Source organism: Chelmon rostratus, chromosome 21 (assembly GCF_017976325.1).
Source record: "Chelmon rostratus isolate fCheRos1 chromosome 21, fCheRos1.pri, whole genome shotgun sequence".
In the NCBI taxonomy this organism is placed as follows: domain Eukaryota; kingdom Metazoa; phylum Chordata; class Actinopteri; order Chaetodontiformes; family Chaetodontidae; genus Chelmon; species Chelmon rostratus.
In genome coordinates, this window is record NC_055678.1 from 967,196 (window position 1) to 992,234 (window position 25,039).

Genomic DNA, 25,039 nt, shown 5'->3' on the forward strand with positions numbered 1-25,039 from the left:
TTCGGCTGATTGCAGGCTCGAGGGGATTTTAAGGTCAGAGAAACTTTGAACAGAACATTCTTCGCAAACTTTTCTATTAAAAATCATCAGGACAAAATTGAATTCTGAATAGTCGTTGAGGCTGAAATTCGTTCTTTGTCGACGCATTTCTTCTTATTATTAGTGTTTCGTTTGTCTTATTTCCGTTTTGGTTTGTTTAAAATGGTCTTTTTCTTTTGGAATGCTGATGATTTCCACCACCAGCGAGGATTTCCGACACTTATAGACGCAATAAAACCATAAATTCCTTAAATGCAACATTTTTTTCGCCTCTAAGAGACACAAACTCCAACAAAGTGGCCGCCGTTTCATCAAAATGTAGATTTTTAGATTAAATAAAATACGTTTAAAAATGTAGGAGTCAAAGTTTTAACTGCAGCCAAAATAAAAGCTTCTTACTTTAAATGTTCGTTAATAACCTTCAATAGAACAGAATAATAAAGCTAAAGTCCACTTCATAGGGCCTGTTATTAAAGCTGTATTTATTTTTCTCTGTTAAATCTCCTGTTTTTGTGACATTTCAGTGGAAAATGAAAAGTAAGTGTTGAGCATGTCTGCAGGCGGAGGCCTTACTGAACCAGATAAATCACTTTCACTCACTTCAGGTTTTAAACTCTTTAAACGCTTCGTTTGACATTTAAAACACTTTCTCTTTCTTTTGCATGATGTCAGTTTTCCGCGAAACAACAATATTTTTCAGCACTTAATGAAATAATTGTCTCGTCGCTTCCTGAGCGCTGAACCCGCAGGCCTTCATCAGGATCAAGCAGCTCCTGTTGGGGAGGATTTCGGGTCAGGCGGTTTTTCCAGTTTTAAAGTTCTTTTTGTGTCTTTCTGTCTTCAGTTTGTGACCAAAACAAAGAAACCGGATGCAGAGACGCTGTAAAACTCTTTCAGTCTCACTGAAAAGCGTCGAGATGAAACAGAACAGCAGCGACTTCTTCTCCAAAGCTGCAGCTGCAAAATATGGATGATGGAAAAACAAAATCATATTTTTAAATATTTTTTAAATATATATACATTTATAAAAAAGAAGAATTTTAAAAACAGAAGAAAAATACCTTAATTGTGCTGAAATGCAGGTCGAAAAACTGAATGAAAAATGTTAAAGATGATGAAACTAAATTAACATTTTAAAAAGATATTTTATTGACCATCAGTGCAAAAAAATCTATTCATTTAATAGAATGCATAAAGAAAATTCCTTGAGAAAAGAAGCAGAAGACCTCTATTTTTGTTTTAAATCCTTCAGTTTCTATTCAGATATGGTTTTAATCTGAGTTAATAATACTTTAATATTGATGAGAATTACATTTGGTTTCATTGAGTCACTTTAAGCTCAGATCAACACCTGAAAACCAGCGAGTTCATCACATCCTGACACATCTGTCCACTGGACAGGGCAGATGTGGATCACAGCTGCTGTGCAGGGTTAAATCAGGCTCATCTGCTTTTAGTTTGGCACCGTAGGCGAAGTTTGAGTCAATAATTCATCCGCAGAGCAGAATATTCCCCGTCTGAGCTCGCAGTGGGCAGAAAAAGTTAAAAGCCATAATGCTGTTTGTGCTGGGGGTCAGTGTGAGCAGCGTAACGAGCTCGAGTCCAGACATCCAGTCTGTCCACAGGCGGCCCTGCTCCTCACCGCTCACACTCCTTTACCGTGCTGGGGGGCTCCGCGGGAGGAGTTGCGGACGATGTGAGAGAAGCCAGGCCTCCTGAGCAGGGGGGCGCGGATGGAGACGACGAGCAGGCTCCGCAGGGCCGCGGGGTCGTGGGGCGTGTGGGTGCTGCAGCGCAGGCCTCCGTGAGGGAGGTGGTTTATGAGCGGGATGCTGGGACGGGGACGGGGGTCGGCGTAGGAGCTGATCCTGCTGACTGATGAGGAAACACAAGAGACAATCTGACACCTGGGAACAATGTGAAGGAAATAACAAGAGAAGCGTCGGGCTGTGAAGTCTGATTTTAATTATGAGCTCGTGTCTCTTTGTGATTTTAAAATATGAAACAAAAATTACACAAAACAAGACAAAGCGGTGCAGCAAGAATCAACGTTTATATCTAAATTAAGAGCACAAACTTATTAAAGTTTAATTATGTTACTGTGAAGGTCACAGTTAGTCAGTGAGTAGTAAATGCTGCCTCACACTGAAACAGCACAACCAGATTCCACCAAAGTGTTTGTTTGAATTAAAGTGACATCGTTAAATGACACGAGCAGCCAAACATAATACACACGCCCATAATACGCCCTGATCAAATACACAGCTCATCCACTCAAAGCTGATTTCACTTCCCATCAGAAAGCAGCTGTGTTTTCTTTCAGCTGCATTTATTTCTAGAATATAGTCGAATAATTGAAGCAGTTTTTTCTGATTTATATTCTGTAGAAATAAAACATGCAGCAAACAAACTGACTGTGCCCGGAGCAGCGAGCAGCGAGCAGCGAGCAGTGTGTTTACCTGACCAGTGCGTCCGCCGGCCGCTGAGGCTCCGTCGTATTTCTGACGCTCGGCTGTGGCTCTCGGGCTCAGACTCGTTCAGGCTCCTCTGGTCCATCGTCGGCCTGAGCAGGTGCTGCTGAGTCGTGTGGGAGTGGATCTGCTGCAATGATATTAAGTCATTTTAATTCTGCTTCATGATGATTTCATTTGTGCTGCAAAAGATCAATAATATTCAACACCGCGTCCGTCATCAGACAGTGACCCAAAATATGAGCTGTTAACACATTTCCAGTCTTCACAACGTGTTGATATGATGACTGGACTGTTTTCATTTTGAAAACATTTCTTTTACACATAAAACTAGAATAATAATTTATCAATGAGTCAGTTTAAAGATGACTAATCTGCAGCTATTTGAACTGATCAAACATTCTTTGATTCAGGTTTTCTGTGTCACACATACAGAGAGTGAAGGAATTTAACTGTTAACATTTTCTAAGAAGAGGAGGATAACTGGCAGGAGGATCGATGATGAAGACAGTCCTTAGTTGATGTCCTGGCATGAAACTGCAGAACAGCTAAAGGAAATGTTTGTTCATCTTTTCTGTTCTTTGGAAATTGTGGGAGGGAGGAAAAAAAGCGTGGGTCATTGAAGTCACCACAACATGTGACTGACTGAACTCTGATTGTTCTCTTTTAGAGGGGCAGGGTAGCTTCCATTCCTTATTTCTTTAAATAAAAATATCTGCAACATGATGTTGGATTATTAGTGTTGATGACGTACGTGCCGTGACATCAGAGCGCAGGCCTCCTGCTTTGTCCTTTGGGGAAGCTGTGTCACAGAGTCCAGCTGAAATAAAGGAAAACCAGCACAGTGACAGAATTTAACCAACAACAAACTGAAAACTGAGGTGACACTTTAAGACACGTAGGCTGGTTTTACCTTCGTCTGCTGCTGCCTCTGACGAGTCTGCTTACTCTGCTGCTGGGTGTAGGCGTCCTGCAGGACTCCCCCTCCTTCTGCCCGGCCCTGCAGCAGCTGGCGGATCTGGTCCACCACCCCCAGGTCCCGCAGCAGTTTCTTCCTGTGGAGGAGCGCTTCGACCCGCTCCTTCTCCCCCGTGTCTGCCTCCTTCTCCTCTTCCTCCGGTTTCTCCTCTCGGACTTCTGCGGCTTCACCAACCGCCGTCGCGCCGGACAGACACGGCTGCAGAGAAACATTTGATTCAATTTGTTTTTATTGCCTCACTGTGTGTGTAGCCACCAGCATGCATTTACAATTTATTTGCAATTACTGTCACTGAACATCCTTGATAACACTGTTTGCTTCTCCTGTCTTGACAATAAAAGATATTTGAATTCGAAATGAGAGACATCCGATAAAAAATATCTTCAGGAATATTATTCTAGCTCATTTAAATTTGGCAAGAGTACATTTACTCAAAGGGGTCAGCCAGAATATAAGCCATCCATCACAAGACAGCAGCTGTTTGGCTCCCTCTTGTGGTTCCATGTAACACTGCATCTTTAATGACGCGGTCAGACCGGCTCACCGGCTGCGGGTCACAGTTTGAGTTGGCGGGTTGTGTTTGTGCTCTTCGGGGTTTGACTTTCTCCCCCGCTGTCTCCCCCTGCAGGTCTCTCCTCCGGCCCCCCCTCTGGTCTCTCTCCTTCTGCTCCTGCTTCAGACGAAGCTCCTGCAGTTGCTGCCTGAACACATAAATACATGCAGAGAATTTAGCGTCTCTGATATTAACTCATGTTACTTTGCATGATCATAAAAATTTACTACTGATTAAATCCCGTTATTTTTTTCAAGCAAAGCTACAAAATTCAAGTAATTGAAATTTAATGCTTGAATAATAATGACAAAAAGAAGAACAAGCCTGCAACAAAGTACATTCAAATTATTTCAGTTTCAACAATCCGAGTTTTTCACATCCAGCTGCAGATATTTTACACGTCATTAATATTTCTACTATGAAATGATTGTTTTAAGAGAGAGTTTCAAATTATTCATTTGTTCTGAATATAAATATTTTTCCATGGAGAAAGATGCTAGTTAACACATTTTAAACCAAACATAAGTTCTGTCTGTTTGTCCAGTTTTGCCTTTATTTTACACTCTTTTAGCCATGTTTGAGTTCTGGTCCAGGACAAAGCCTTTATCGTATTATTTATCTTAATAAAGCTGCTTCGGCTGAGCTCCAGACATATTTTAAGACCTATATAAAAATAGTCTGCCTGGAATAATACTGTTAAACCACATCAGATGAATTGTCTCACATGGTTTCTCCCTCACTGACGGAATAAATGAAATAAATGAAATATGCAAATACAGAATGATTCATTTTAAAAGTGTAACTGCAGCACATGTCACTGTAAAGTCAGTCTGCGTGTGTGTGTGTGTGTGTGAATGTATTCTTTATCGTGTGCTTCCTGCTGGCTGGACAACAGATTGGTCCTCTGGGATAATAAACACTCTGTGACTTTCCTCATACGTTCATGTGTTCATCTCAGATTTAAGGTGAACACAGAGTGAATGTGAAAACAAACATCACTCATCACTCTCAGTGAAGTAACAATAAGAAAGCACTGAGTGGTTCAGTTAACTCGGTTATATTTCTTTAACTACCTGCGCTCCTGCAGCGCTCCTTAAGGCACAGCTTCTGTAGATCTGTGCATGACTAACAGCCAACAGTAACGAGCAGTGATATTACTCTAATTTAAAAAAGCAGCATGGTTGTCTATGACATCACCATCTTTCCTATTTTGTATTGATTAATTGATTCACAATTGGGTCAATTAAGTGTCAAAATAGTGAAAAATGTGCATCATTGGCCAAAGGTGACAGTCTGAAACCCAAAGATGTTCCGTTTATAAGACTCAGAATATAAAACAGAGAAAAGGAGTAAATCACATCTGGGAATGGTAAATGTGATGAATGTTGGTTTTTTTTATTTCCTGTTTAACAGATTATCGGCAGTGTTGTTGATTATGTGCTGTTTTCCCTCCCCAGCCGTGCCCAGGTGTGCTTCACCTGACTGCTGGATGAGGTGCAGCTGATCTGGGACGAGCAGTGCTACAGCTCACTCTGGGATGCTTGTTGTTTGTATGTCTTACTGTACGGTCTAACAGTCAGTGAGGAAGAGGAGCAACCCTGAGCCTGTTGTACTGTTGAGCAGAATGTGTTGCTCTTGTCAGTGTTAATGATAATCATATTTTCTTTTTTAAAGACTTTTTGTCAGTTAACATTCAACTAATCGACTCGATTAGCTGCCTAATAGTTTGAGCTGCAGCAGATTTGAATGTAACGCGGCCGATCGTCCGTCACGAACAGCTCCTGCTGCCGGTACCTGGCACACTCCTCTCTGGCCTTGGACGCTGCCGTCTCCTGGAAGAGGGAGCTGCTGTGTTTGAAGTACTTGTCGTATTTCTCTCCTCCCTCTCTGGGATAGATCCTCCTGAAGCCCCCCAGGTGTTTGGCCTCGTACCGCTCCATCTGCTCCACCGTGGCTGCCTGGCACTGACGCAGCTCCTCTGACCTGGTGGTCAAACACGCGCGCAGACATGCGCACACACACACACAGTAACAGTCACCCGCACATGTGGACAGGAGGCAGCCAGGATTGGGGGGGTGTGACCTTGGGAAAAATTCACACACCACTTGCAGGTGCCCGAGCCCTACCTGGCCTCTCTGGAGCTGTTCTGCTGCAGCCTGTCCTTCACCCTGCGCCTCTCCTCTTTGGTGATCTTGCGGCGGTCGCAGGCACCCAAGTTGATGAGGACCAGGGTGTCGTACAGCAGCGCGTCCTTCACCTCGCGGTCCAGCTGCGAGTCGGTGGTAAAACTCGGGGAGTGATTAACCTGGAAACGCACGCACAAACCAAAATACTGAGCGACTGAGACGTCTGAGAAGATGATGGATTTCCTCAGTAACATGAACCCTTTAAACCTTATTACAAACTGTGCAGCCAGATTTTATAAAAACCAGATATTTATTTAGATCTAGAGATCCATCAGTTTCAAAGGAATATATAATATAATGGGCTGATGTTTAAGGAAATGAGCATAAAATGAATTTAATAAAACGAGTTTTAGGTTTAAATATATCTCACAAGAAAAATTATTACTATCAGTTGGATGAAAGCAAGCCCTCCCATGATTTCACATGGTTACAAACAGTAAGGCATGTCTACATGATGGAGTCTATGACCGCTCAGTTACTGTTAAAAATGCCTACTTTTTTACGAAGATGGGAACCAGTCATTGACTATCTTGGTTAGGACACCCATACCAATATTTAGTTTTTTGTCATTTATTTATTTCTTTGTACCATTTTTGTAATGTAACTGTTGTCTTTGTAGATATGTATTGAAATAACTAAATGTGTGCTCTTCCTGTATTGTTATTTTTATATGACAAATGAAGCCCAATCTCAACATGAATTTTGCTTTCATGATGTTAACTGCCTGTTTTTTGCGTTAAGGCAATAAAGTTTAAAAAATATATATATATATATCACACAACACATAGATTGAATGTGGAGCTCCAGCAGGATGATACAGAATACTGTCACACAGTGTGAAATAAGACTTTTTTTTAACTTAATTAAAGATTTTTAAAAAGTCTTAAATGTAATAAGAGGTTGAATAAACATCCGTCGTCTGTGTCATCTGTCCTAAAAACTCTAAGTTGAACACAATAAATTGGTATATTTATGGCTGATGCATATTAAACTGAGGTCTTTCACCTCCAGCACCCAGGGTCTGAGGCGGTGATCCAGCAGCACGTCGAAGCCCAGGATCTCGAAGCAGGCGCTGCCGGTGGTGTGGTTCGGGAAGCACGTGTGGTAATTGTGCTTGAGGACGGGGTGAGCAGAGATCAGAGTCTTTATGATCACGTCCTCGATGTCATTCCACATCTTCTCTGTGTTGCAGCTGATGGACTCCAGGAGCTTGTTCAGGGTGGACAGCTTTCTAGGAGACAAAAAAACAACAAAAGACAGGCAATAAACACGAAGTATTTTAAGAGTATTAGTAATAAGACGCGACAGGTAGCGCAGTGTTCACCGTTTGCTGCCAGTGTCCTCGTCACGGACAAAGTTCTCACTGTTCTTGTTGATGGAGTAGTTGGTGAGATGCATGCACACGTCATCCTAACGTGAGGAAGAAATCGTGTATTTATCAGTCTCAGAGCTGCAACAATTATTCAATTAATTGATTGCCAATCATTCAAGCACATTAAGCAAAAATGGCAAATTTAATCGGTTTAAGCTTCTCTGATGTGATTATTTCCTGTTATTTCCCGGGACCTGGCATTTCATGTCATTATACTATTGTTTTATTATTACACTATATAAAAAAGAAAGTTATCATGAGCTGGCACAGTTGTTCTGAAGGTTGAATCTATTTATTTTGCCTTATTCTTGTTTTATCTTCAGCTGACCATGGACACATTCATGCATTTTATTACCTGTCATCGTTAATTATTTGTCATTATTTCCCTGTGAAATACTTTAAATTTTACTGGCACAGAGGAAGAAGATTAATCAGGCTTTTGATGCACACGAGTCGTTGTTGGTCTTTTCATGGGGAAAACATAGACTATGAGCAGACTCATGCTTTAATGTTTCTTACCACGTTGTTGTGTGTCGGTTCGTTGTACTTCGTGGTGCAGAAGCGAGCCAGCCCCTCCTTGAACATGAATATGCTGAAAGGATCACATGACGTCACCAGCACGTAGATACGCAGGTCAAACTTGTACCCGTCGATGATGAGCGGCTGAGGAGGGAAAGAGAAGACGCTTCAGCCGGTGTGCGTGTCTGTGTAGCTGCTGAAGTGTTGTCTGACAGACCCTCACCCTGGAGATGTAAACCTGGCAGATCATATGTTCTCCAGCTTGAATGTCTTTACTTGATTTGGTGATGAAGATGCCTTTGCCTTGGCATCCGGTGTCCGGCTTGCAGATGTATGTCTTGCTTTTTTTGGCCCTGGTGTAAGCTTGGAAGTCGCTGTAACTGCAAAGTACAACCAGACGAGGAGGAAGCACGTTAAGGCGCTGAGGAAGAAGAACATAAAAGAACAAATCACATCAAAAGTGCAAACTGACTCTGCAGGAAGGCACCACGTTCTGGGGAAAATGTTGTAGTCTTTGGGAAAAAGCTTCAGCATGCGGTTCATGTTTCTTGCAAGTAAATCTTTGCGGCAGATCTCACTCATCCCTGGAAAATGGTTTATTTTCTGCAGAGAAACAAGAGACACACACGACTGTATTTACAGGGGAAGTATTCTGTGAGCGTACGAGGACTGTTCCCACAGGTGTTACAGCATTTACAGCAGTTTTACATATGAGATGACACGCAGTGTAAATGAGATATGAAAACACAAACCGATACACCTTATTCATTCAGAGAAGAATCGTTGGCGCTGAATAGTTATTACCCAATTAGATTACAAACTGATTAACTGAGCCATGAACACTGTGCCCCGGAAAAACGATGCAATCTCATCATCTTAATGGAAATCTACATTTTTTATTATTTCATGGGAAGGCATATTGTGCCGAGGAATTTAAATTACATGTAACGACATTACAATTTGACAGAGCGGAATGACGCTGATCCATTTCCAGTTTGAGTTATAGAATGAATTTAGTTTAATTTGTGTTTTATACTGATGGCAGTAATGGAGGTGTTGGTGTGAGCACATTCAGAGGAGTACCTGGTAACGCTTCATGTCCTTAACACGGTCTAGAGAGACAGAGCAGTCGGTCCAGAACAGGGTCCAGTCTTCACCCTCCATGGCCTCTCTGAGACCGTATCTACGACCAGCACGCCGCACTGACACGAGCAAACAGGAGGGAGTATTTTTACTGTGATGTGTTTGTAAAAATAAACTGTTAAAAGGACTGATTTGGAGCCATAAAACTGATTAACTATAAATCATACAACTATAAACAGTAAACACTTAAATGGACAAAAGTATGTGGACAGCCAAACGTTACACCCATATGTGATTTCATTCAAACTCCATCTGCGGCTAAAAGCCTCCAGTCTTCTGGTTTCAGACTTGGCTGCAGGGATTTGCTCCCATTCTGCCACAAGAGCATCAATGAAGTCCAGAACTGGGGGTCAGGATGGTCGGCGTTCCAGTTCATCCCATAGGTGTTGGAGGGGGTTCAGGTCAGGGCTCTGTGCAGGCCAATCACGTTTCTCCACAACAAAGGTGTGGATGATGTTGAAGAGACAAACACAATATCTAAAATATCTAAATCTAATCTAAACTTATGCTGGAGCAATTAAATTTCCTTTAAACTGAACAAAGGGGCTGAAATACAGTAGTGGGGACACATGTGTCCACATACTTTTGGCCAGGTAGTGATCTTCTAGTGCTTCACATACAAGAATTCATTCTACGTGACTAAAGTGTCTGTAAACTATGAACAGCTGGAAAGTGCAGAGTAATATAGATGCAGCACCTCCTAAATAACAGAATAACAGACATTTATGGCTCATTACCGGCTTTGGCCCAAACGTACCGCTTTCATACTTGCAGTTGGTGAGGTTGATCCACAGTCATCTGGAAGAGAAGACAGACAGAAAGAGGGACAGACATCTGCTTTGCTGCAAGGTCCTACAAACGCCTCGTTACACTCCTCTTCCTTTCCCAAACGATGAGGACAAGTGAGACAGGAAAAACTTAAGAGCCTCCAGGACAAGCTATGAAATCAGAACTGTCAGGGCGCTCAGAGGTGAGATACCTGCAGTGGGAAATGAGTGCAGAGGTACAAATGGAGGAGATCCAGCAGTAAAGTACCTCTTCTTGCCTTTTCTCTTCTTCTTGTTGATGGGTGGTCTGGTGCAGGCCGAGGCTTCGGTTTGGCTTTCGCCCCCTTCTCCCTCTCCCCGCTGCTCATATTTACGTGCATCATCATTTGTGTCTGGGCTGTCCACAGGTAGACCCATCCTGGACCTGAACGAACAACAACAGATGTGCTCATCTGACGACAAGCCAAAGCAAAAAGCTCGTTCGCTTATCTAAACGGTATGTTTTAATGGTGCCTGCTGTACGGCCTCACAATGAAATTCAATCAAACTGAAGTACATGCTGTAAGTGCGCTCATGGAGTCATGTTTCCGTTTCCATTTCTCTCATCAGGTGAGTGCTCTGGCTGTCGGCACGCTGTCACACGCTGCATTCAAGAGTTATTGTGGCAGGACGGATACAACTGGTGGGTAATAACACAACAATAGCGACGGGGAATTAACTCCAACAAGAACTTGGTGTTGGATATAATTATCACATTACTATTATTATCACTATTAATTATTACTGTAAGTATTGGTATTATTATAGTATTAGTATTATTAGCAGTAGTAGAATTGTAGTAATCTATTATTTTTATCATTTGATGCAGAATGTTGCACAGCTGATATATTTCTATATAAAAAGTGAATATTTATTGTTGCATATTGCACATATTTCTACATAGCTCTACATTTTCTAAGATATTCCTTATTTCCTTTTCTAGTTTTATTACTGTTGTACAATGAGACTAACAGCAGGTCCCAAATCCACACTACATACCAATTCTCAACTGGTTCTTAGTACGTGGCGACAAAATAATATATACTCGACCCAGACAGGATGAAGACTGAATATGACTGATTTTTCAGTGAGCTGTTGATGGATGAAATATTTCAGTCTGGACCCAAGTGTTGGACCAGCTGACTGGCACTCCCATCTCCAGAGCCCTGAATAATCCTTCAGTTCTGTTATAGATCGTCTGTATTCTGACCCCAGCGTCTCAGCTGCTCTCCTCCACCTCCTATCTGGTGTCTTGTAGGGTGAAGGTGAGTTCAAGTGAATACCTGGTAATGATGCTGACAGAATACTGGGGGGGGGGGTGGCAGTAAGGAGGGACATCCCAGGTACACTGTGGGAGGTTATGGTGCTCGGTAACAGTATTCTGATCCAATGATCTGGATAATCCTGGCCCTGAACTGTGAGCTTTACACTGGGCCGAGACGCCCCACTGACCTCAGCCCGGATACGGTTACAGCCCCCAAAGGATTTCACCAAGGTTCTCCCCCAGCGTGCGACCAGAACAGGTACATGAATGATAATACCTTTGTATTATCTGTCCTCAACGAACAATGACTGGAGTCAGTGTGAATGACTCTGCTAACTGCTCAGTGTCACTACATTACATGAAACATTCAGGCGACACCTTTGCACGCCATGCTAGCACTTATTATCAGACAGTGTCCTTTAAAGAAGACAAACAAACTCCAGGACTAAATAAAGTATTGCTTGTTCAGAGCAGATACACCTGCAAAGGTAAACATCTAACATTTGTTGAGACAGAGGTTGAAGACACTTGTTCCAGACTGCTTTGGATAAAAGTATCTTCTGTCCCAATCCCACACTGTGCCCCCCCCTAATGGGTGCACAGTCTGGGATTATCTTCTTTCCCCTCTCCCTCCCCTCCTGTTTTCATTTGTTTTTCATCTAAGTAAGCGAAGCGCCGCCCTGCTGGCTGCATCGTGGTCCTCCTGTCCCTGTCTTCCCATGTCAATTATTTGTACTGTCTTTTGTGCCTTTGTGTCCTCTGGGACGGGTTATAACCGAATGAATTTCTCCATTGTGAGATAAATAAAGTCTAAAGTCTAAGTCTAAAGTCTATCTGCTTAGCTAATCCAGTGTAATGACAGAAAAGACAAACCTTTAAATTCCATATAACAAGTTGCACTAGCACACAAATGCTCCCTATTTGTAGACAAATTACAAAAATATTATCCAAATCACCATCAGCAATTTTTGTTGTTCATAAACTAATCAATTATTCAACCAATTCTTTCAGCAATAATCACAATTTCTCTGGATTCAGTGATGCAACACACTCAGTTGGCAGTTTATCAGAAAACATCTGCGTCCGTATGAAAACACAAAAACACAACCGAAGAGGACGCTAAAGCAACAGGTAGAGCTATAATCCTAAAGTCAGGCTAGCCAATCAGAAGCCTGAAAAAAAAGCTATTACCAGTAGGCTACCAGCAGTTAGAGCTCCTGTCCCACTATGGTGAAGGCATGACCCAGCACGGTACACAAAGGAAATAACAGAGCACACAAAGGAACACTTTGTCATCACAAGTGAGAAACTCAGTTTTCCTCTCAGTTTTTGTGCAGACTAAAGGCCAAAACACACAGAAAAAGCTTTGCTTTGAAATTTTACTGTGTACTTATACTTATGTGGACCAGGCAAAATGCAAACCTGCCTTCACCAAAGCTCTGATGTTTGTTCAAACTGTTTCAGAGAGGTGTTGATTTAATGAGTTTGTGGTGCTGTTGGATTGAATCTGATATGGAGTCTGCCCTCGTTGATATAAATTGTGTGAATATGATATCTAAACATCTCAGCTGTTTTATCAGATTGCTTAAATTTTAGCCATTTTTACTTAAAAAATTGGCAAATGAGTGACCTTGTTTACCGTAAAGCTTCCACCATGTTCCTTTAAAAAATGGCTCTTACTCACCTGCACTGTTCAGTCTACATTTGTGAGGACGATGGTGTTGTCCCGCCCATCCGCCTCCAGACGTCTGTGATACACGAATCGCCTCAAGAGCCCCTTAAGTCGCTTTCATGCTCTCAGCAGTCAAACCAATGAGCCACATCTCAACCTCGAGCGCCGTCTGCCTCTGGAGTCTTTGAAGAGAAGAGTGGATTTGTATCACCACGAGGCTCGGTTCAGACTGACTTACACACTCAGGCAACAGGCCCAGCGGTGGATCTGGTGACCAATTAGAAGCTGTGAGGACAAACACCTGATCCCTCTTGACATGATGGAGAGAGAATAAGCGGCAGACCTCAGCAGGGTGCAAGTGGAGAGGGATAATCCCTGATATTTGTTCACTGAAATAGGAGACGTGTTTTTCAACGCCTCGAGTTGTTAAATTTAAATCTGTGCTGAAAAGATCCATGGTGGCGTGTGGTGTAAGTGAGCAGGCTGGACATCTATATTCTTGGCCAAGTTGAAATTGAGTACCTTCAGTTGAAGCTTAGCCTTCCATTGAAGACATTAAAAATGGAGCACAGGCACAAGGAGAAATGCTGGTCAAGCAGAAAGTAGACAAACATCTTTCCCTGTTGTCATGACAGCCAACCAGGTGTCGATCTGATAAAGACTGGATGACAATGAATAACACAATACCATCCTTGACATGGCTGGTACCAGTCCTGGTGCTCGACACCTAGTCCTGAAATTATTTATTGATTAATCAATGAATCAATCAACATTAATTAATCATTAGACATCCTACACCCTTCCACATTCACTTATCTACCCTTTGCCTTTCTTTAGATGCTTTAAATATCACCTGCTAGGCTTCCCGCACTGATGTTAGTTGCTGCATTTTCAGGTGTTTTGTGTGTGTGTGTGTGAGAGACAGAAGGAGTTACATGGGCCACATCCATGCTCAATGACAATGTGTGTTATCAAACAGCCTGCTATGATTCTTACTTTGTCTGTAGATAATAACATCTTTGTAAATCGGATATAAACTTGCTATACGTGATTATTTCTTTTTGAATTCTGCTTTTCAGATCTGAACAACTGCTTTTTTTTAAAAAAAAAAATGCTTGTGTACAGTTTTCTAATTTGTTGTGCACTGGACACAAACATGCTAAAAATGGCTGCAGTCACATTAACAACATTCATTTCATGACCAGGTATAGACCATACCTACAATCTCCTGTACAAAAAACTGCATAAATGAAAACATCATAAGGATGAATTTTGCCAACCAGAATACATTAATGAAACTTGGTTCTTGGCTCTTAAATCTGTGACCCCTCAGATTCTTTGACAATGGCACCAGATTCAACTACGAAATAACTATTGACCAGTATAGTGCAAATGATGTATAGACAGTCATCTATACACTACTGGCCATCTAGTTTCTGCTGTTACAGCTTCCAAAATGTGTCAGCATATAAGACAAGATAAGACTTTATTCATCTCTGGTATTACAGGCAGCAGGTAATAGCAGTACTTCTTAGATAGGGTCATGATTACAGTATTTTTATAGCTCTTACCATCCAATTTTTAAATATTAGCATTCAAAATAAAGGATGTGACCATTGTAAAATCATTTGAAGTTGCAATACTGCTGAAATTCCTGATCAGGTCACAACATCTGATAGGTAGCACAATAAGGTGCAACTCCCAGGACGGATAAGTGCATGGTTTCTCATCAGCAGTGCCTGCACTTCACTACATTTATTAACAGCTATGCTTTCAGACTAAAGATTTTGTAAAAAAAAAAAAAAAAAAAAAAACATCTGATGATCTTATAAAATGCAATGCACTGTTATAAATTAAACTAACCAACTGTGTAGAAACTAAAATAAAATAAAAAATAAGCTCCACCATGACAATGTACAATAGCAAAATGCATCAGAATTAATAACCCAATAATACAGATAACAACAATACTACAACAATACTCACAGGTGCCAGATTTCTGCATTATGAGTAACGTTACTTTTACTGTTAATTCGTCAAGTAGCTACATTTAGCCGATGAACCTCATCTTACTGTACTTTTACTTGGCCACGTTTTTAAAGGCGTACTTTTACTTGTAGTGGAGTTTTACTGTAGCTACTTTTACTAAAGCTAAACTAAATCCGTCCTCCACCACTGCTTGTATGACAGTATGTCTCAAAGGTAGCTGGTCGTTAGCCTCTCATACAAGTGAAAACAGCAGTTTAGTTTATTGAGTTTTGGCCTCGCGGAAGCCACAGTAAAGCCACAGCGCCTCAGAAATATATTTTCACTCATCAACGCTTCTTAAACAGGCTAAGCGACACAGTTTAAAGGCTTCAGCAGTATTTTTAAACACGAAATCAAGCTAAACCTGAGAGCTAACAGCATAACCTATAGCTAGCCATATGAACGGTGCTGTTGCTATGGTAACGGAATGCTGAATCTCCCTATCGAGAGCGATTTCACGCTAACTACCGCTAGGAAGAGACTTTGACAATCTACTTTTAAACGACTAAAAACGTCGTAAACCTGATAATTACCGTTAGAAACGCAGGTGTCCTCTTGCTCCAGGCCGGTAAACGGCCTCCGACGAGGTTCTTGCTGCTGTTCGTGGCTCGCGCTGGCTTCGTTTGGCGCTTTGAGGAGCCCTAACCTACAAATGTAAACATAAATGAACTCGAGTCACACACGCGCGGTGCCTTTCACATGGAACGTCCCCTTTAAACCTTTAGCCAATCACAAGCCGGGGGCGAGGGGATTCTCGCCTCTGATTGGTTGTTGGCTCATCAAGAGAAAAGCATCTACATGATCATCTGCAGGTGCACCTTGCCGTCAAGGCGGTTTGAGGATAACGTAAAGTATTGTAATTCTTAAAGAAAATTAAACTGCGTCTCTCTTAAAGAAGAGATTTCTGATCACTCTTACTATGAAAAAAATAAATTACATATGTTTGTCATTGCAAAGCATCATTCAGAGAAAATAATCACGCAACAAAACAAGTGTTTTTTTGGGTGCTATGTTATGAGACATGCTTTGGGATTGAAGAAATATCATAAAATCACAAATTTTGATAGATTTATATATTTATTTTCAAGGTAAATATAACTGTTGTATCGTCTGAAGGGGAAAGCTGTCATTTTACAGTGCATGGTAGGTTTTACACTTTGGGTTTAGTTTAACCATAAGTCCACAACTTTCTAACTTACAAAAACGATAATAATGCAAGACTTGTCTCAACACAGCCTTCCAAAAGAAACAGATAAATGGCTTTGGATTTCATTCAGTCCAGCAGATGTACAAAATGTGATTTGGAAGTGCATGCTATGCTTAAACATGGCCGCTTATGTGACAAATATATGAGAAAAATGTGGGCCTAACCAAATTGAAACTTTGGTATTGTTATTTCTGTCATCTACTCTTATAGGATAAAAGTGGCATAAAACTGCTTCGATTTAATCTTAATGTAATTTGGTAGTGATAAAAAAAATCACAAATACTTTTAAATTCAGATGATGCTTTAAAAAATGACATCTTATTATGAATGTTATATCTTGGCTCCAGTTAGCTTGTCTACCTGCTGCATTCAGTTTGATTACAGTATAGAGGTCAAGTCTATTTCCAGTTGCACTTCAGCTCAATCAGTTTTCAATTTTAATTTTTACTTGTTTTTAAATTTGAAATATAATTTATTAACTGTGTGCTAATAATTCATCTAGATAAAAACAGAGCTGGTGGAGGGTAGACAAGGTAGATTTGATGTTTGTGAACATTTGATTACTACAATGTTAAAGTCTGTCTGTTTTAATGTAAATTTAATAACCTTGTGGTGCCCAAATTCTGTCAGTCCTTAAATGAAATATGGATTCTTTGCCGTTCGCTTGTTCAGAACAAAAAAAACAACCAACATTACCCTGGGGTTTAATATTTAAACGTATTAGGATTGTCAAAAAACACTGACAGGGTTTACCAGCAGGTTTTCAGAATAGCATCAGTGTCTCAGCGGAACAGTGTTTGGCTCCCTCTTGTGTTTTTATCTCACACTGCAGGAGAGAAAGAAGCGGTGACTTGTTAAAATTGGACTACATTTCCCACAATGCCATCCACCTCAACGCAACTACTGATGCCTTCAGTAACAATTAGAAACAAAGTGCAGCGTCTGTGATATGAGCGCATATGAACATACGCGATGCTTGTTCACGACACTGAAGTCATGTTTAGTTCAGCTGAGATTGTTTTTGCAGATTGCAGACCTAATGTACTCTTTTAGCAATTTTGGCAGTAAAATGATTCCAACATCTTCCTGTATTTTTTAATGTGTTTGAATTGTCAGCAAACACAAACATATCGATTTCGATAAATGAACAGTTCATTTGAAAATGTCAGAAGTTTTACTGTGATGTTAGAATTCCTTTAAGAAATCAGAGAAGATCTATTTGGATCCATTTTTCAGAAACTTATTTACGGTATCAAGTACAGATTTACGTGCCCGATTATTTTAACGCGTCATGTCGTATTCACGTGGCTGGCAGGCAACGTTTCCGAGGAGCACCTGAATGCATCTCAGCGGTTGGTCACAACGGGCTGACTGTTGATGTCGATGCTGCGACAAGTGACAGCAAACGTGAGTGTAATGTTTTTATCCCAGCCTTTCATTACATTTTATCTCCACTTTGACAGTTTGTAGTAAAAAAAAAACTGTAACGTACATTTAAGTAATGAATATGTAATCTTTCGGGTGCGGTCTTTTTGGCTAGCTCACTTTCGGTTTCTTTATTTTCACGTTATTTTTTAAGATAAGTTAACGTCTCTAAAAGTTTTTATTACAGACTAAATGTCACCTCCGCGGGAAGCGAGTCGTTTTAATATGAAGTGTTTGCTGAAAGTGTGTCAGCTCTAGCAAAGTGTTTCGAGTTAATTATAAATGCGTAATCAGTTTGGAAACAAGTGAAACCAAGAGAAGTGCGCAAACACATAAAGCAACCTGGACGGAAGCCTGTGAGGACCGCGGCGCTGCTGCGTTCAGGCTCGGCTCAGTTCACGTTGAGGCACCTGCTGTCATCAGTCACGCTCGTGACATTTCATCATCACTGTTTGTCCGTTTACTGGCAGACCGCAGGTCAGCATGGAGAGTTACACAGAGGCAGCAGCCACCGACCCCGCAGCACGCACCTTCTCTCAGGTGGTGTTCACCAACATCCCGCACTCATACCCACCTTCAACCCCCGTCACCTGCTGCTACACCTTCCTTGCCACTTTCCAGCCCAACAGTAGGGACTGGGTGGGCATCTTTAAGGTGAGGAAGCCATCACAAAGATCTTTATTTTGTCTGTGAGGCGGGTTAAAGAACTCTGTGTAACTTTTCTGGTCCAGGTGGGATGGAGCACGACGAAGGACTACCACACCTTTGTGTGGGTGGACCCATGTCTGGACGTGGAGGGGCAGCAGTCTGTGACAAAGCAAGCTGTTTTTAGGGGTAAGACACAGTTTTGAGTGCAGGGTGATGATGTTCGCCTGTCAGCAGTTTCTGAACACGCTGACGAGTCGAACGTGTGAACAAAGCAGAATCAATGAATTAAATCTGTTTTCATGAGCTGCTGCGACGTGAGTCTGATCCTCTGGCTCTGTGTTGTGGAAACAGACGCTCGGTGCCTTCATATCTGCTGCCGTCTAATCCTTTATGAGTCAGATTGTGCTTAATGTCACGGTGGTCTGGGTCTAGCGGACATTTATCACAGTTCTTCCCACTTTCTAGCTCCTACTTTGTCAGAGCAGCACAGTGGTTCCCAAACTTTATGGTTTGTGGCCCTCAAAAACAAGGTGATGTCTATTTATGAACCTTTATCACAGGTTACAGCCTCTGTGTGGACCTGAACTGTTCATTTTCCCTCTCAGATAGTTTCATTTTAGGCCCCAAAGAGCTGAAAGTATCGGGTGTCTCACAAGAAAAAAGCAAAAAATTACAGGAGAGATGGGAAAAGTAAACAATGTCGTGTAACAGAAATATATTTTTGCTTCACATTCATATTAGGTCCCAGTTATACTCTTAGTTAGTGCCTCGTTAAGATCAGTTAGCTAAGCAGATAGTACAGATTAGATGTAATTAATAACATCGTGCGTTGCTTTAAACATGCTGTCTCACTGGGACACTTAGATGGAACAGAGCTATGTTGTTACTGACACCTGTGCCTTTCCTGTTATGACAAGTCAGCTGGGAAAACGGTTCATAACCAGGCTGTCACATCTACATTTGACTATTAATTAGTGCATCATTAAAGGCGGCTGCACTGGAAAGGTCAGCGAGTGAAGCCTGGAGGATGTTTCCTCAAATGAGGCCGTTTTCAATAGCAAGATGTCTGCACACCTGAATGTGTGACAGAAAGCACGTCAGGTGACGACAATATGATCTACATGAACTTCATCAGGTATATGAACAAACATGACAACTGTTTCATGGACACACACACACACACACAGATGTTGGATAAATTACCCAATCAGACGCTGAGAAAGAGTGATTGGTGAATGAAATGAAAACACACCTATAAGACATCACTCTGTGAAAAGATGAGACAGAGACAGAAGAGATGAAAACTAATATTGATGTTAAATTTGGTTCTTCATATTCTAGCATGCATTTGTAAAAACTTCAGTGACATGTGAAATGCGAGGGTTTTTCTCCACCTTATTTCACTGTAAACTGAATATTTTTGTGTGTTGTCAGACAACAAGTGATTTGAAGACACAGGTGAGGTTGCACGGTCTCCTCACTGGAGATCTTTCTCTCTAGCAGCTCGCTCTGCTCTTGTCCCATCAGATTACTACCTGCCCAAGGATGAGATCGAGTTCTACCAGTTCTGCTACATCGACAGCGCCGGCCAGGTGCGAGGAGCCAGCACTCCTTTCTGTTTCAGAAACCCAGCGGAGCAGAGCGCGGAGAGCAGCCCGGACGATGACCTGCTGGTTATCACAACACAGGTATCCAAAGCAAACGGGAGATTTAGAGTAAAAGCCAGCGGCCGTATGTTTGATTATGTTCTCTGTAGACTATCAGACCGTGAATCGCTGTTGTAGAAATACTCAGGATTAAATCAAGGAGGGTTACTGGCTGATGATCACAGTTCTGTTGATATCCAGTGAAAACAGGTGGCGAAAGCAAACAAAGCTTCGTGTTGACTGAATGTGATTTTGAACTCAGGATCAGGTGGAGCAGAGCGTACGTGAGAAGGCTGAACTGCAGAAAGAGTTGGATCAGATAATGGAGGAGAACGAAACCTTAAAGCGAGCTCTGGAGAAGGAACGGCAAGACGCCGCCGGCCTGAAGGTCCTCTTATCTCCTCTGTCACGACGCCTCAGTGATAGCGTGCAGATACGCTCATTGTGCAACAGAGAAAATGGTTGAACTTCGATATTTGACAGCATGATTCATTTCCCCTGTCACAGAATGAACAGAAAGAGAAAGAAAACAGGCAGCTGGTCAAAGAACTGGATCAAATCAAGGAACAAAATGACAAATTAAGAGGCGCCTTACAGCAACAGCGCAAAGAACTGGACCGCTTACAGGTTTGTTGTGAGTCCACGTGTGAAGTCTGAGCTCAGTGCTGCAGTCTGAGTGTGGAAACCTAACCTGCATGTTCTCCTAGGAGGAGATGGAGATGCAGAAAGAGAGAGAAATGAGTCCCAGTGTAGACGAGGTGTCGAGACACAAAGAGGTAAAATCATTCCAGGGCGCCGTTAAAGCCTCTCACGAAATCTCGTATCGATCATTCTTTGTTCCATGTTTCTCAGACAGACGTTCAGGAGAAATACGACCGAGCTGTGATGAAGATCAACCAGCTGAAAGAGGAGCGCGAGGAGCTGAGGAGGAAGGTCGATGCTCAGAGCGATGAGATCTCCACGTGAGTCGCTTCCACACGTTCTCCTGTTTTCACCATCAAAGTCAGACTTTCCAGACACTGAGCACCGTTTCTCTGTTTTAGGCTGAATTCCAAAATCAGAGGAGCAGAAAGGGAACTGTTCAAGATGAAAGACACCGTCCAGCTCCTGCAGGTAAATCACTAGAATAAAGCTGACCCCCCCGTCTGTCTGTGACACTCACAGCAAAGCCCCCAAACAGCCGACTAATGTACAGTTTCATTTTAAAGAGGCTCCGTGTCCTCAAACAGCTGCTTACTGTAGTTTTTAGCAAACGTACGGAGGAGCAGGAAGCAGTTTGTTTGGGACTATTTTCAGCTGCGGATGAATACGTATGTTGTGCTTTAGTGAGTTTGGCCATTCATGACCTAGTGTGACGAAATAATCTCAACTCAAAGGTTCACTAACAAGCTCCTTCCTGGTTCTCAAACACATTTCAAGGACTTCATAAGGAAATGGATCAGGTGTCATCATGTGACCTGATAAGTGACTTTAATCTGGGGGGGTGCATCTTTGAACCCCACCTCGGTCTTTGGCATCAGATGACACCTGAGCCAGCTGCGTCTACACAGTGTGTGTGTTCATGGTGATGAAGCAACCGTGTGGCTCACTGATGGGTTTTAAATGATTGTGGACCTCAGAGGAAGAACGTCTGTGAGACTTTGTGGTTGGGTTTGTTTTTATGGGCTGTGTTGACCTTTAAGAGCCGACAGTGTAGGTGACAGTACGGACGTCTAACACCTCGGCCAGTGAAGCAGAGCGACATCACGCTAATCTGGTCAATAAAAACTGCACGTCATTAGAAATGATGTGAGTCAAAACAGGTCAGGTGGTTATTTATGTCCCGATCAGAGCTTCAAATGTCTGTCTTGCATTTTGTCAGGTGGACCTTCAGAGCAGCGAGAAGGAGAAGGAGAGGCTCTCTGCAGAGGTGCAAAGGTTGCAAAGCCTCACGCACAACATGGACGACATGAAGAGGGAGAACCAGGAGCTGTGCAGGATGCTGTCGCAGCAGGAGACGCCTTGCAGCTGTTCAGACGACGAGCTGGAGGTGGGAACAAATCAGAGAAACGGGCCGAAATTGTTGTCATTCCAAACAGCGACACGTCTTTCTTCTGAGCTAAATGCTCCATGTCATCGTCCTCGTCCTCAGGTGCAGCGTCAGACTCTGCTCCTGCAGCTTCAGGACGCTCAGCAGGAGTTGGCGGCTGAGCGGCAGGAGTCCAGAGACACCAGGACCCGAGCAGAGTTCCTGGACAGAGAGCTGCTGCAGGTCAGGGAGCAGCTGGAGAAGATGATCGTATCACACGAGCAGGAGCAACGGAAGAGTGGCAAACAAGAGGTGAGGTTATGTGTCTGACAACATCCAGACCGAGTGTAGGTAAACTGTGTGGCCAAAAGTACGTGGACAAGTTGGTTACTTTCGTTCTGTTTTTGCCATTTTGAGCTCAGCACTTTACTCCCAGTGAAGGTAAATCTTAAGGCTACAGCACACAGCGATACTGTGTTTGAGAAAATAGTGCTACTGTGTGCAACCAGCAAGTGTTTTAGCAGAAGAAGAAAGGGGGAATATGAGATGACAACATGTAAAAGCAAGAAGAATCAAGTGGAAGAATGAGAACGCGAGAGGAAGCCCGCTCTGACCTGAACACCATCAAACACCTCAGGGACAGACTGCGAGCCGGACCTGATCGCCCCACGTCAGTGCTGGACCTCACTGAATGGGATCAAATCTCAGTAGCCACATCTGAACACTGGAGACTGTTATAGCAGCAGATTAATTAATAACATGTTCAGTAATCACACATGATGTTCAGGTGTCCGTTTACTTTTGGCCATATAATGCATAAGACAGGTTTGTCTTCTTTGTGTGTTGAAAACGTCCCTCTTTCTCCTTCAGCTGCAGCTCAGAGAGGCACATGAAGCGATCGCAGATAAAGACGGCATCATCGAAGATCAGGAACAAATGATCGTGCTCATGACCCACGAGAAAGAAGAGCTCGCCAGAGAAAACCAGGTACGTTCACACGAAGCCCGCCTCGATTCGAAGGCTCACGGTTTGTTTGCTCAACCGTGTTTCTTCTCTCAGACTCTCATCAGCGACATCGAGGGGCTGCGCAGAGTCTACGCTGACCTCCGCGCCGCTTCCCCCGCCGGCTCACCACCGGCTGGCACCGCTCCATCCACGCATGAGACACCTGAGCAGGCCAAGAACCTGTACGAGACCACAGGTGAGTGACTCTGACGTGCTCGTATGCAAAGGTGGGAAATCCTCTTTGTTCTTTTCAAAGATGTTTTCCTTCTGAGGCTTCTGCTGAGCGAGTACAACGGAGGCGAGCGGATTTCTGACCGTTGTGCTCAGAGGAACATAAAATGATAAAGACCTAAATAACCTGTAGACCTCAGCAATGACAGAGGAGACATTAGAGGTGGGAGATATGACGATATTTACCCTGAGACCACCCCCAAAGACCCTGTGCTGTTTCTGCAGAAGCTGCTGCCTCTGGATTAGACCTTATGGGCAGTTTTGTAAATCAGTGACTTATGGAAAGTTTGGATAGATGATGTACCTCGATTTGTGAGGTTTTTACTCACAAAATTAGATTTAAGTTGATGGAGGATTTTATCCACATCAGCCACTCCGACAGGCGCCTACATGAACCAGTTTTATTCATCAGCTGCAGCGCTGGAATAAACGCTGTCTTAACGGTTTTCTCTTCCTTTGCAGGAAGTGCTGCGGGCGCAGAGGAAGAGGTGAGTCAGATCACTTCTACAGAGTAATGGAGGCCACGTCCCCACCCCTCAAATGATTCCCTCTGACACCATGAACAGATCATGGTAGACGATGGAAACTTGAATGAACTAGTTTTCAGACAAATTAAGTAAAAGCAGTCGGACCCCGGCCGTCTCCCTCCCTCCAGATCCTCCCTCCAGCCTGAGAGCGAGCCGTTTGTTTACAGTTTATTTTTGAAGCGGACCTAAAACATGATCCGCTCCTTCTTTTGTTACCACTTGTAACGCGTCGTCTCTATTTCTGCTCCCAGCCGTCGCTGGTGTGCCGTCACTGCCAGGAGAAGTTCCCTCTCATAACCCAGCTGGAACTGGAGCAGCACGAGCAGAGCCACCGAATCTGTCCCTTCTGCACGATGATCTGCGACGGCATGGAGCAGTCTGTGTTTGAAGACCACGTCTACAGCCACGAGCTGTGACGGCCGGGTCCCGAGGCCCCATTCAGGTGTCGCTCGTACGTCCGGACGAGTGTGGCCGCATGTAAACAACCATGCTGATGTATTTGCACATTTTTACTAATTTACTGCAGATTACTGTTGATCATTTTCCAAAGCGTACTGAAGTCTGTGGTGTTTTCACTTCCTGTCAGGCAGCCATTAGTGTCCATCATGAGTCCAGTATGCAGCGAGAATCAGCTGGCAGAGACTTGAAACCTGCCTGAGTCACATAATCCGTCACAGTGAACATCACGTCCTTGTTTATTTTGGTCAGATGTCGTCTGTCGTCATTGCGCAGTCATGTCTGTCCAAGTGGAGATGGTTTGGAAAGCTCTGCAGTGGATCCCACAGCTGGACACGCCAGTACGACACCTCCACATAGAAAACTTTATTCTCATTTAACAGAAGCAAATTTAGCCCAAATGAGATGGTCTATTTAGACCTGTTGGGCTCAAATTGAAGTCCTCGTGGGTCCAGGCTGCATTCTGAGGGTAAAGACGTGATTGGTTGAGGTTTAGCCTTCAGCTGTGAGGGTTAAGGTGAGGGTCAGGGGCTCGGGACTGTGATAGTGGATACAGATTTGTGCAGTTTGACTGGTTATACTGACCTTAGCTTAACCCTTCAGGCACCACAACTCTTCAGCACGAACTAGTCTCGACTTCCATCTCAAGGTTTAGAGCCCAAATGTCGGCCAAAGATTTAACCAAAAGATGTGAGATGAGAGTTTTATTGGGCTTTTGCTCCTGGAAAAATGTAAATGTAGCCCCTAAAGCAGGCATGTCCAAACTATTCCATAAAGGGCCGTGTGGCTGCAGGTTTTCGTTCCAACCAAGGAGGAGCGCACCAGGCCAACCAATCAACATCAAGGGATCCCTT

At 43.0% G+C, this 25,039-nt stretch overlaps 2 protein-coding genes across 3 annotated transcripts; one reads left to right on the forward strand and one right to left on the reverse strand.

The window, feature by feature from the left end:
• Positions 1–1,684: 1,684 nt before the first annotated feature.
• ttll6 (tubulin tyrosine ligase-like family, member 6) lies at positions 1,685–10,446 on the reverse strand. Its single transcript, XM_041963314.1, is given in 15 exon segments — positions 1,685–1,907; positions 2,477–2,637; positions 3,265–3,330; positions 3,424–3,687; positions 4,016–4,190; positions 5,837–6,025; positions 6,169–6,347; positions 7,234–7,459; positions 7,553–7,638; positions 8,120–8,263; positions 8,343–8,499; positions 8,592–8,722; positions 9,203–9,321; positions 10,020–10,060; positions 10,298–10,446. Coding segments are annotated over 15 exon segments (2,310 nt in total).
• Positions 10,447–17,565: 7,119 nt separating this feature from the next.
• calcoco2 (calcium binding and coiled-coil domain 2) lies at positions 17,566–25,031 on the forward strand. Of its 2 annotated transcripts, XM_041962588.1 has the most exons (15): positions 17,566–17,646; positions 18,135–18,318; positions 18,396–18,498; positions 19,840–20,000; positions 20,221–20,346; positions 20,466–20,585; positions 20,666–20,734; positions 20,811–20,920; positions 21,002–21,071; positions 21,820–21,987; positions 22,090–22,278; positions 22,837–22,953; positions 23,026–23,167; positions 23,665–23,690; positions 23,981–25,031. In XM_041962588.1, the coding sequence occupies exons 2-15, from the start codon at positions 18,148–18,150 to the stop codon at positions 24,143–24,145; spliced, it is 1,737 nt and encodes a 578-aa protein (XP_041818522.1). In that variant the 5' UTR covers positions 17,566–17,646; positions 18,135–18,147; the 3' UTR covers positions 24,146–25,031. The 2 variants fall into 2 exon arrangements, with proteins under 2 accessions (XP_041818522.1, XP_041818524.1); XM_041962590.1 differs by lacking the exon at positions 20,666–20,734.
• The last annotated feature ends 8 nt before the right edge of the window (positions 25,032–25,039 follow it).